At 42.7% G+C, this 12,660-nt stretch overlaps 2 protein-coding genes and 1 pseudogene across 8 annotated transcripts in view; all 3 read right to left on the reverse strand.

Moving 5' to 3' along the window:
* Window positions 1-165: 165 nt before the first annotated feature.
* On the reverse strand, window positions 166-6,801 carry LOC122420037 (zinc finger protein OZF-like). 7 transcript variants are annotated; one of them, XM_043434756.1, is made up of 6 exons: window positions 6,743-6,801; window positions 5,806-5,987; window positions 5,614-5,699; window positions 4,286-4,412; window positions 3,894-3,989; window positions 166-1,607 (listed from the first exon to the last, which is right to left on the reverse strand). In XM_043434756.1, the coding sequence occupies exons 3-6, from the start codon at window positions 5,656-5,658 to the stop codon at window positions 505-507; spliced, it is 1,371 nt and encodes a 456-aa protein (XP_043290691.1). In that variant the 5' UTR covers window positions 5,659-5,699; window positions 5,806-5,987; window positions 6,743-6,801; the 3' UTR covers window positions 166-504. The 7 variants fall into 7 exon arrangements, with proteins under 7 accessions (XP_043290691.1, XP_043290686.1, XP_043290692.1 ...); XM_043434751.1 differs by having other exon boundaries at window positions 6,424-6,789; XM_043434757.1 differs by lacking the exon at window positions 6,743-6,801 and adding an exon at window positions 6,208-6,225.
* A 3,027-nt stretch (window positions 6,802-9,828) lies between these two features.
* Window positions 9,829-11,966, reverse strand: LOC122420527 (annotated as a pseudogene).
* LOC122421215 (translation initiation factor IF-2-like) overlaps window positions 11,325-12,660 on the reverse strand; it is a 30,733-nt gene continuing 29,397 nt past the window's right edge. Inside the window, exon 7 of the mRNA XM_043437085.1 lies at window positions 11,325-12,029. Coding sequence (XP_043293020.1) covers window positions 12,025-12,029 — 5 coding nt within the window. The 3' untranslated portion in view covers window positions 11,325-12,024. The remainder of the gene's footprint in view (window positions 12,030-12,660) is intronic.

Consider the following 12,660-nt stretch of genomic DNA (forward strand, 5'->3'; position numbering starts at 1 on the left):
GATCTCCTTGCAGCCCTCTCGAGAGTCTTCTCCAACACCAGAATTAGAAAGCATCAATTCGTCAATGCTCAGGCTTCCCCGGTGGTTCAGACAGTAAAGAATCTGTGTGCAATGCAGGAAACCCAGGTTTGATCCCTGGGTTGGGAAGATCCCCTGGAGAAGGGAATAGCTACCCAATCCAGTATTCTTGCCTGGGGAAGACTACAGATCGAGGACAGAATTCCATGGGCAGCCTTCTTTGTGGTCCAAGTCTCACATCTGTACACAACTACTGGAAAAACCAGAGCTGTATTTCCTTTGTAGCTTATTACAAAACCTTGAGTATAGTTCCCTATGCTATACAGTAGGTCCTGGTTCATTATCTATTTTTCAGTGAGCTCCTGAGACCTTGAGAATAAGCTGCTTTTCTAAGAGTCAGAGTCAACTGAGGCTGCTTGTTTTCAAGATCTTGACTGACAGTTAGGTAACTGGAATAGTAACATTTTCAAGTCTGGTTGGCTTTGGTCAGTATTCTCCCGTATGAATTTGCTGATGTCGACTAAGGTGTGACCTGCACCTGAAGGACTTCCCACATTTGTGGCAACTGTAGGGCTTTTCCCCAGTATGAATCCTCTTATGTTGACAGAGCGAGGAGGATGTGCTGAAGGCCTTCCCACACGCATCGCATCTGAAGGGCTTCACTCCACTGTGAGTCCTGTCGTGCGTCACCAGGGAGGAGTGATTGTTGAAGGTTTTCCCGCACACCTGACATTCATAGGGTCTCTCTCCTGTGTGACTCCGCCTGTGGACAATGAAATGGGACCTGCAGGTGAAGGCCCGGCCACATTCCTGACACGTGTAGGGCTTCTCACCAGTGTGGGTTCTCTGGTGCTGAGTGAGCTGCACGAGGCGGCAGAAGGCCTTCGGGCAGTCCTCACACTGATAGGGCTTCTCTCCGGTGTGAGTCCTCTGGTGCTCCGTCAGGGAGGAGAGCCGGATGAAGGACTTGGTGCACTTGCTGCATCTGTAGGGCTTGTCTTCAGAGTGGATCTTCTGGTGTCTGAGGAGCTGGGCGCTCTGGGTGAAGGCTCTGCCACAGGCCTTGCACTTGAAGGGTTTTTCTCCGCTGTGGATTCTCTGGTGGTCTGCGAGGGCGGAGGGGCGGCTGAAGGCCTTCCCACACTCGCTGCAGCCATGGAACTTCTCTCCGGTGTGGACGATCTGGTGCTGGGTGAGGTGTGTCACCTGGCTGAAGGCCCGTGTGCACTGCCCGCAGGCATAGGGCTTCTCACCCGTGTGGGTGCGCTGGTGTTGGGCGAGGTGGGCCTTCTGGTTGAAGGCTTTGCCGCACTTGCTGCACTGATAGGGTCTCTCTCCTGTGTGGATCCTCTGATGCTGGATGAGAGTTGATCGACGACGGAAGGATTTCCCACACTCGAAGCACTGGTAGCATTTCTCTTCCTCCTTCATCTTCTGATGGATGATGAGGTATGCCCGGGTGCTGGAGGCTTTTTCATATTCTCTACCCATGCTGCTAGTTTTTTTCATCCCTCTTTCATAATGGTATGTTTCTCCTTTTATTCTCTTCCTTAAAGACAATTCCTTGCTTTTCTGTGTTGATTCACTCTCTGAAAAACGAACATATAAACACATTAATATAAATAAATGTACATATCCCCACTGCTGAGAATCTATCCTTTAAAAAAAGGTTCTAGTATTTAAGGATATATGTACAAGGACATTTATTGTCATACTCTACTAACAGAAAAAGCTAGGAACAAATACCCATTTATTCTTATTTTTAATTAAAAACATTTTTTTACTGTGGAAAAATACACAAAACGTAAAATTTACCATTTCAATCAATTTTAAGGATGCAATTCAGTGGCATTGAATACATTCCAATGTTGTGCAACCATCAACACCATATATTATCCTTATTTTTAATTTGAAATGCATTTTAAGTTTTAAATTTAAAAAATTGAAGTATAGTTGATTAACAAATATTCATTGAAATAAATTATTTAATCTAATATCTCATGAATGAATTAGTGCCCTTCTAAAAGGGACCCCTTCCACCACATGAGGGCACAGTGAGAAGATGGTCATCTGTGAACCAGGAACCGGCCCTGCCAGATACTGAATCTGCAGGCATCTTCATCTCCAGAACTGTGAGACATGAAGATCTGTTGTTTAAGCCACTTGGTCTGTGGTGTTTCTGTTATAGCAGCTCAGACAGACAAAGACACACATCAAGGGCTCACATGGCCCAGACTGCCCACAAGGTGGGGTACTGTCCACCCCACCAGTTCTCAGCTGGGGCATTTCCAGTGGCAATCCATTAGATGCAAGAGTTGCACCCAGGACTTGGCTTGAAAAGGTCTAGACGCTACAGGTGAGCTGCACACACTAGTGGCCAGATCCCTGCACCATCCCCCACAGATGTGTTTATCTCTGGCCACTCTGCTGTGTGTGCAGTAACCACTGTGTTTGAAATTATCCAATCTTGGTTCCTACTTTGCCAAGGTATCTAAGAACATCTCTTTTTTAAAAATGGAGCATAGTTGATTTACAATATTGTGTTAGTTTCAGGTGTATAGCAAAGTGACTAGATTATACATACATATGTATACATCTATATTCTTTGTAAATTTCCTTTTATATCCATTATAGGTTATTATAAGGTATTGAATACATATAGTTCCCCATGCTATGCAGTAAATCCTTGTTGCTTATTTTACACAGTCATTTGTATCTGATTTCCATACTCATTTATCCCTGCCCCCACCTTCCCCTTTGGTAACCATATGTTTGTTTATGTCTGTTAGTCCATTTCTGTTTTGTAAATAAGTTCTTTGTATCATTTTTTTTTTAGATTCCACATATAAGTGATATCATATAATATGTCTTTCTTTGTCTGATTTATTCCACTTAGTATGATCATCTTAGTATGATACTCTCAACCATCCATGTTGCTGTAAATGGCATTGTTTCATTCTTTTTAGGTCTGAGTGATATTCTGCTATATATGTGTACCACATCTTCTTTATCCATTCATCTGTCCATGGACATTAAGGCTGTTTCTATGTCTTCAATATTATAAATAGTGCTGCAGTGAACACTGAGGTGCATGTGCCTTTTCAAATTAGAAATCTCTCCAGCTATATGCCCAAGAATAGGATCACTGGATGATACAGCAACTTTATTTTTAGTTTTTTAAGGAATTTCTATACTGTTATCCATAGTGGCTAATCAGTTTACATTCCCACCAACAGTGTAGGAGGGTTCCCTTTTCTCCACATGCTCTCCAGCACGTTATTTGTAGGCTTTTTGATGATGGTCATTCTAACTGGTGTGAAGTAATATGTCATTGTAGTTTTGATTTACATTTCTCTAATAATTAGCAATGCTGAGCAGCTTTTCATGTGCCTGTTCTAAGAACATCTCTTACTTCCTCTTGTTAAATAGTAAATTCCGTGATGGGTTCTAGTCTGTAACAAAATCCCCTTTCATGGCCAGAACTAGAGATTGAATATGTTTGTTAACAGTTCTTGGATGGATATATTTATTCAATTTATCAGAGGTGAGAGTGAGAATTTTTTGGATACATAAAGAAAACAGAAGTTTTGAGATATCTTTCTGAGGAAAGTCTTACGAAATGAATGAAGGATAAAGTGGTAAAAAAACAATCCAGAGAGTAAAGGTTTAGGACAGCTGATCACAAACTTACATTTGGAGGCAATTATTTAAAAAGGTGGCTGAGTAGAATAGTGAATGAGGATGAGAGTTGGTGGGGACCTCAGACCAGAGGCCCCCTGAAGGAAGATGCCCAAACACCTTAAAACTGTGGTCATCTCAGAAGGCAGCTGGCTTTCTGCACATACATCCTTCCCTCAACTTGGTCCCAGACTCACCTGCCCCTGGAGCTTCTGCATCCTCCTCCCTCATCACCCAGGGCTGTGGGCCTCGCTCCAACAGGAAGGCTATGTTGGGATCAGCAACAGATATGCCTTTGGAAAGAGAAAGAAATGGCAGTTGATCATGCCATTATTACCCAAGAATTCAGCCTCTACCACAGGAATCAGGATCAAAGCCATTATAAGAATGGCCAGGGGGAAAAAAAATGGCCAGACGAAATTTGAAGGTTTTTGGAAGGACAGTAAAGAGAAAGTTGTCCATTTCTAACTATGCTCTTTATGGGACATAGAGCAAAAAGTAAAGGCCACTGTAGGTCCCCAGAGATTTCCAATAGGAGGAGGAAGATAAAGCGGAAGACAGATGTGAACTAAGGGCTGGGCGCACTTACCCAGCCAGACCAGGTTCTGGTAAGTCTCTGACATCACAGCTGTGTACAGCTCTCTCTGAGCAGGGTCCAGGAATCCCCACTCTTCTTGGGAGAAGTCGATGGCCACATCTCGGAATGTCAGTGACCGCTGAAAGGGCAAACACTTTCTTACCCACAAAGCCCAAGGGAAAAGGGCCTTGGCTGAAAAATAGCAGGTGCTGCATAGCACTGTGGTGTGCACTGGAGGATGCAGCGTTTCTGTTTTTCTTTTTTTGCCAAATACAGATACGTATTATAGATAGTGAAGATGAACTCTTTGGGTAAGAAAAATTATCCTGTATTATCAACCAAATTGTTAAAACTGGTCGTGGACCCTGTTTGAGGAAAGCATTCCGGGAACTTGTTTGGAAAACAAGGATTTCTGAGGAAAGCATGAACCACTGCACCTCCACACTGAGTCTGGAGCGTATGGTTCTAATCAACAGATCCTGACCTCAAGCTGCAACAGCTAACTGGATCTCCAGTCTCTAGCCAGCTGTGCTCATGTCAGACAGGCCACCACGTCCTCGGTGGTAGAAGACAATTCTTTAATCTGCTGCTTCTCCTGCTAAATAGGGATTTTGCACAAGTTGGTGGTGTTTGTGCACTGACAAACACTCCTGAGTTTGTCTAAAGTCTGAAGACAAGGGAAGACTGTCAGCAACCCAGGACCTCAGTTCAGTCCTGAATGGGTTTTTCCTCCAACTGTAGCCCAAAGCTTTACATATGTCTTCCTGTCCCTAGAGAGTTTACTAAATGTGTAAATGTACATAGATGGAATTTTATTTACCTCCTTCTAGATTCTCTAATTGTTTAATATATTCTATAATGTCTAATACATCACATCCTTAAAGCCAATTGTCCATTTTTTTCATTTGTCCATTTATCTTAACATTTTTTTAAAAATCTGAATACAGGGTCAGCATATACTTATGCTCAGTATTTAATGGTGAAATTTAAATGTAAGTACAATGAAATGTAAAACTGTATACTTAAGTTAAAAAAACTGGATTATAGAGTTCTCTTTTGATAAGTACATTTCATAATTTACTACAATCCTGGAAAACATACTTGTTTAAACGCGTGTTTGTGTGAAATGGAAATTGTTCTGCAACTAGGAAGGAAAAAAATCTCACTTCTTTAAAAATTTGTCCTTGGATGTGGGATTAAAGCTCAGGGCACTTGATAATTGCAGTATTTATGACAATTTCTGTTTTACTAGATGACTTTATTCTTTAAGGTTAGGGTTAATCTTTATTCTTTAGGGTCTCATTGCAAGAAAAAACAAAAACCAAAAAACCATAACTCACCTGTGATGTGCCTTCCAGAGGTCCAGTGGCCATGCTCCCCTTCATGAGGCCTCTCTCTTGAAGAACAGAGTCCTGTGAATGTGGAGCTGAGGAGATGGAAGGAAGTATCAAAAAAAACATCAAATTTGTGTTATTCTCTCTTATCTACCCCCCTGTAAAACATCAAAACAGAGCAGTGCCCAATCACAACACCTTTTTTTGGGATTTACTGGTTCTCCAAGTTGTGAGAGAGTCTAGTGCAATGTCTCCACATCTGTTCCTCAAAATGGTCATTGATTGAAAATGACTGTAACCATAGTTACTGTGCTGAGGGCTTTACGTGTATTTCCTTCACACTCCTTCATGGTTGAGGCAGCCATTTCTGCCTAATGTCCCTGGAAGTGCATGAGTGGGAAAACTGGTCAAATTAGAAAAAGTCCAACAGATGACTTCACAGTATCTTGATTTCTTAAAATGAAAGTATACTTGATTTACAACATTGTGTGAATTTCAAGTGTATAACACTGATTCAGTTTTAGTTTTATGTATTCGTTTTCTTTAGGTTTTCCCCCTTACTGTTGTTTAGTTGCTATAAAAATTGAAACGAATAGTTACACAGCCTTTCTAGAGCTCAGAAGAGTCCTCAACAAACACCACGGAAACCGTGAGCCAAATCCCATAATCACACGGAGAAACAACCGTGCAGGGGGACAGGACGCCAGACAAACCAAAGCGGACACCCCAGGTACACGCATCCGCAGGGACCACTCCCACCCCACCCTCTCACAAAGCCCCTCCCACTCGCCCTCCAAGGACGCCTTACCAACTCACCCACAGCGCTTCCGCCCCTCCAGAAATCGGCCGCGACCCTACGCGCCTGCGCAGCCTCCCCTCATCCGGCCCCCTCGGGCACGAAACCACGCCCCCACGGGCGACCGCGCAGCGGCGTGTCCGTTACTCTGGGGTACCTGGCCCCGCCTCCATGGGCGTCAGTACGCGTGCGCGCTGCGTTCCCAAAGCGCCTCCCAGTCCCATCCGTGGGTCAAGCCTTGGGAAGAGGGCACCCCCCTGCCAGATAAAAGCAGTGCAGCTCGTTGAGAAACCCAGACACTCCCAGTCCTGCACTCGGCCGTCGCTACCAAAATCCTACCCTCTAGCGGGCCAGGATCCCACTGCATTCTGCTCTCCGGGACTACGTCGGTGAGACCGCGCATGCGCACACTGGGGCTGCGCGAACTCCCAGGGGCCACCGCAGCGCGCGGGCGTTGTTTTGAGGCGGGCACTTCCGGTAGGGCCGGCACGTGGGGAACCTGGTTCGCGTTCGTGGATGTTTCTGAGTTCTCGGGACGTTTCCTCTTGCCGCAGCGGCTTGTGGTGCGTTCTGAGGTTAGGGTTCCGTGTTGGCAGGGGGGGCGGCGGCCGCTGTTCGCAACTGCTCGGGGGAGGGTGGCCCGGGCACTGGGCGCTGTGCTGGCCGGTCGTCTGGGTCTTTGGCTTGGGTTGCCGCCCGATTGGGCGAGTAGAGTGTAGTGCGGGCGTTATCAATATAGGTGTTTATGAAAGAAACTCGTGTGTGTGTGTGTGTACACATGCGTACGGGTTTGTATTATTAAAGTTATATTACTTGTATTTTTGTTGTTCAGTCGCTAAGTCATGTCCGACTCTTTGCGACCCCATGGACTGCAGCACGCCAGGCTCCCCTGTCCTTCACAGTCCCCCGGAGTTTGCTCAGGTTCATGTCCATTGAGTCGGCGATGCCATCCGACCATCTCATCCTCTGTTGCCCCCTTCTTCTCATGCCTTCAGTCTTTCCCAGCATCAGGATCTTGTTCAGTGAGTTCAGTTTCAATGAAACTGATTAATTTCATCCCCGAATAGGTGATTGAGGCATTGAGAAAAGCCCCGTTACATGCATTCCTCACTAAACAAAGTTGTATTTATTCATTTTGCCCACCCGGCACTGCTGCTTTGGGGATGGGATCTTAGTTCTCCAATCAGGGATTGAGCCCGTGCCTTCCACAGTGAAAGCCAGGAGTCCTAACCACTGGATCGCCAGGAAATTCCCACAAAGTTGTGTTTTGACAGTGAGATCTTTCCTGGCGTTTCTTCTGGCACATAGTCGAATGTGGGCGGCATTAGGTTCAAGATTATGGTCTCTTTAAGTATACTTTCTCCTCAGCTCTGCATTCATGGTGTAATGGGAGAGGGAAGTGTCCCATTCTCGGACCGTCAAGAATTCTTAGGCTTGAGTGCCAAATGAGGGTCCTTGGCTTCCTGCAGGAAAGAATTCAGAGCGAGCCAAAGACAAGCGAAAGCTTATAAGGATAAGGACATTTACTAGGGCACTAGCAAAAGATGAAGTGTATGATCGTGGGATGTAGTTTTGAGTTTTGATAGCTTAAGCAGGAGACAGGTTTCATCTGTGGAAATACCTCATCAGCTTTGTTTAAATGAGGAGCAAAACACTAATCTCCAAAGATTGGTGAGCAGGCTCTTTCCTGGAGGAGAGGCGTATGCAAGGTGGTTTCATGGGTCTGAATTTCTGTGTGGTGCAAACAGATTTGATTCTTTCCCCTCTGAATGTTGATAGCAAGTCATTTTCATTTTGCATAACAGACTTTTTTCTTGTCAAAGAGAAAACTCCTGTTTTCTTTTTTTTAGGGAAAGAAGCAGTATTTTCTCTACGTGTGCTATTAAGATGACTGATTTATTCATGAAGTTGCTAAAGTGTATATAAAAAGAAAAGTATAAAATATTTCAAGTCTTATACAGATGTATATATACATGCATACATACACACATACACAAAAAATTTTTTTAACCATTTTATTGTTTTCTGTGTTTTAACCACGTGAGGTATTTATGCCTAAGGCTCTTTTGACCACAGCACTTTATTCCATTCATTCTATGCAACTCTTACTCTCTTGATACTCTTGTATGTTATCATTGTAATTGAAATACAACTTACAAATAATAAAATACAGATTATTAACTATGCAGTTTTGCTGTTGATTACAGCCCAATAACCACCACTAAAATCAAGATAGATTTGTCACTCCTGAAACTTCCTTCACGCCTGATTTCCTACCCTCACTCAGAGGAAACCACTTTGTTTTTGTGACAGTAGATTTGTGTTGCCTGCTTTTTAAATTTTTCTTTCATTTGACTTCATATGAATGGAACCAAGCAGTGTGTAAATTTTAGTGTCTCCAGCTTTAGTCATTCAGCATGTTTTTTTGAGACTCACTGATGATGTCTATTAGTAATTTATTTTCTACTGAGTAGTGTTCTGTTGTGTTAATATAGTACAATCAGTTTATCCATGTTCTTCTTGATAACATTTGGGATGTTTCTGGATTTGGGGGCTATTATGAATAAAACTATGAATACTTTTATACATGTGTATTTGTAACACCTTGGAAGAGAAAATAGTTATGAAAAAATACTGGGGTTTAAAGAGTTTCATGAAAAGTCATTCATTAAAATAGTACAGTTTATTTAATCTATGGTGAGATGTTTTCTGTTGGAAAACATTAAGACTCAGTGCCTCTGGATTTTATTGGAGGCTAGTTGCGAGGTACCTTCTGCCTAGTGTATGCAGTGGTGGTGGTGGCTTAGTTGCCAAGTCGTATCCGACTCTTAAGACCCCAGGGACTGTAGCCTGCCAGGCTCCTTTGTCCGTGAGATTTCCCAGACAAGAACACTGGAGTTGCCATGTCCTTCTCCAGGGGATTTTCCCGACCCAGGGATGGAACCCATGTCTCTTCCATCTCATGTAGAAAAATGCCTGGCTTTTATAGGAACTTGAGTGGTTAGGACTTTGAGCTGTCCCTGCTGAGGGCCTTGGTTTAATCACTCGTCAGGGAACTAAGATCCCATGGGTGTGGTAAAATAAAACTTAGGCGGAAACCCTGTAAAATCTGTCCTCTGCTAGCATGTGGTCGACTCTGGAAACTTTCATTTTTCCTTTTTAGGAAGTGAAGTTCATCTAAAATTGGAAATTTTTATAAAAAATGTGAAGTGTTGAACTTTATTTTGAATGCCTTTTATGTGTGTTAATACATCCTCATTTTTAGTACTGTAGAATGCTTTTACAAAATTTTTAAGTGCTTATATTCTCTTTTGAAAGAAAAGGCTTCAAGGTTAATAAAACCTTCTGTTTAAATTTCAGTGAATTGTTTTCTTCTGTGTATTGGTGTGTTATCTTCATTTTCTAGCTTCTCAATAGGTCTCTGGTTCACTTACAGTTTTCTTGTCTATAAATGCATTTAAAGTAGTGACTTTTTGAGTGTGTTTATGGCCACACCCCACAGGTTTTGTTTCATACTGCTCTCATTCACTTCCCGTGCTCTTGTTTCACTGAAGGAGGAAATATTAGGTAGTAAGTGACATAAATATTATTTTGTGAATGTCTAATTTATTACATTTTATCTGAGCCACAGCCCTATATGACTTGTTTGAAACTTCTCCATACCTTCCTCAACTTGATAAATGTTTAACTGTTGTTTAAAATGCGTGGTGTTTTATTCAGCGTGCATTTTCTGATACCTAATAAATGACGAATGGGGATTTTAAATGTACAATACGTTCTTCAAATAAGAATTTTCTGATTAAGAGACTTACGACTAAAGAACTTCCCACACACCTAACAGTCACAGGATTATTTTCTTTTATGCTTTCTTTTATTTAAGTTAGGATTAGCTTAGGCTAAAGGGTTTCCAAGATTTCTCCACTTCTTTGGTTGCTAGCCAGCATGAATTTTCCAGTTGCTAATGATTGATAAGTAGTGTCCAGAAGCTTTTCTACATTATCATATTAATAGGGTCTTTAATGATGAATGTGATGGTGATGAATCTGCTGATAAATCTAACATGAGTTGAACCAAAAAGCATTTCCACATTTGACAAGGTTAGGAATGAGACAGGAGAAGTCTTTTCTTCTCTTATTCATAGGGGTTTTCTATGGTGTGAATTCCTTAAAGTTGAGAAGATGAGTGCCCGAAGTCCTTCCCATGTTTCTTTCATATATTGGGAATGAATTTTCTTGTGTTGAGTAGGCTGTGAGCACTGACTCAGTGCTTTCCCACATCCCTTGCATTCATAAGGCTTCTCACCAGTGTGATTTATCTGATGTAGTTTAAGCTGTGAGCCCTGCCTAAAGGCCGTCCCACATTCATTACATTTTTAGGGTTTCTCACCAGTATGGATCCTCTGATGTTGAGGAAGATGTGAACAACGGCCAAAGGCCTTTACATATTCATTACATTTATATGACTTCTCACCAGTGTGGATTCTTTGGTATTCATTAAGTTGTGTGGTACCGCTAAAGGCCTTTCCACATTCCTTACAGACATAGGGCTTTTCTCCAGTATGAATTCTCTGATGTTTAATAATCAACGATAAGTAACTAAAAGCCTTTCTGTGTTCAGTACATTGATAGTGTTTTTCACCAATATGAGTACTATATGTACATTGAGTTGTGAGAGCCAAACAGAAGTTTTTCCACATCCTCATATTCATAGTGTTTCTCACCAGTATGAATTCTCTGATGTCTTGTAAAGAGTGAAACTGAACCAAAGGCCTTTCCACATTCTTCACATTCATAGGATCTTTCCCCACTATGAGTTCTCTGATGTTGAGAAGGATTGGGACCGTGATGGAAAGCCTTCCCACACTGCTGACATTCATAAGATTTCTCACCAGTATGAATTTTCTGATGACTAAGAAGAGATTTCTTCTACCCAGAACCTTTTCTACATTCATTACACACGTAGGGTCTACTTCCAGGTGGAATTTTATGAAGCAGGTTATGGGATGTTTGCTCCCTCAAAGTGTGTATTTCTTCATGGGTGATTGTGGGGAGCGGCCTGAATCAAAAGGCTGGCTCTGGGAGCTGCCTTGATCCTCAAGGTTCTGTTCGCAGACATAGCTCTCTGTCCCGCCACCCCTCTGTGAATTATTATCCAAGTTAATCTTAAAGGAACATTTGTGAGCCTTGAATGCACACATGACGCAGACAGATGGCCTTTTTACGACTACCCCTAGGATAAACAGAATGCCATTCCTGTGCTCTGGCGCCTTGTGAGAGTTCTGGTGATTGTTATCTCAAAGTGATGTATATGGGAAAATGTTTTTTCTTCTGAAGATTTCCGTCTTAAGTTCAGTATATAGCCCTGAGAAATAAAGAATCATCGCTGACTACAGCGATCCTCTCAACCGCATCTGTTTTGTGTCTTTAATTCTTAGCTTACAGGAACGTGTCGTGCTTCTCGTTCGAAATCTTCCGGCTGGCCCGGCAGGTGATTATGACTTGATTGGAACTTCCTTTCTCATTCCCGTGATATATCTCAAATGTGCCTTTAAATTCCCAGTCATCTTGGAAACTGGAATTCTCAGGATCTTTGTAGTTTTCTGTTTTCTCCCATTCGGACACCTAATCTGAAAGATAATGAAAAAACGGAGATTCTTGTTTTAGTCCGAGGTCAGTTAGAGCTTCTTCAGTAGAAAGTTTGAAACTGAAAATAATGCTTATGAAGAAAGCACTCTTCCAAACAGGAATCCAGGAATTCCTGTTCTCCAGAATCCCCGGAGTACCTGCTTCGGCAGGAAGGATCCAGCCAGTCAGCGCTTCATGTCTGAAATATTGATGGGGACAGTAGGTGGGCTACTATCAAAAGGTGGTGGTAGTGATGGTGAGCCGGCCTTTTCTCTGGAATTCAGTGTCCAGGCATTTCTGGCAGCAGTGGTGGTGGTTTCCTCGTCTTAGTCTCTGAGCCCAGATCACGGCCGAGGCAGTGTGTACTTGGAGGCATGTCTCTGCCTTAGTGGAGCTGAGGAGGCACCGCTTCTGGTGACTTGCTGTTGCCACATTAGAGGAGGCATTTCTGGAGACCTGCCTTAAAGCCAGCTCCCGTAACCCTTCTAACAGTTTTATAAGAACCCATTTCCCATATATTTTTTAGTTTATTTTAATTGGAGGCTAATTACTTTACAATATTGTATTGCTTTTGCCATTCATTGACATGAATCCGCCATGGGTGTACATGTGTTCCCCATCTCGAACCGCCCC

Source organism: Cervus canadensis, chromosome 18 (genome assembly GCF_019320065.1).
Source record: "Cervus canadensis isolate Bull #8, Minnesota chromosome 18, ASM1932006v1, whole genome shotgun sequence".
NCBI classification, from domain to species: domain Eukaryota; kingdom Metazoa; phylum Chordata; class Mammalia; order Artiodactyla; family Cervidae; genus Cervus; species Cervus canadensis.

Coding starts and splice junctions, on each gene's coding strand:
- LOC122420037 (XM_043434750.1), bottom strand. CDS start 6,627: ATGGGACTGGGAGGCGCTTTGGGAACGCAGCGCGCACGCGTACTGACG. Junction 5,700..6,560: donor GCCCATGGAGGCGGGGCCAG/GTACCCCAGAGT, acceptor CCATCTCCTCAG/CTCCACATTCACAGGACTCT. Junction 3,990..4,285: donor CCAGAACCTGGTCTGGCTGG/GTAAGTGCGCCC, acceptor CTCTTTCCAAAG/GCATATCTGTTGCTGATCCC.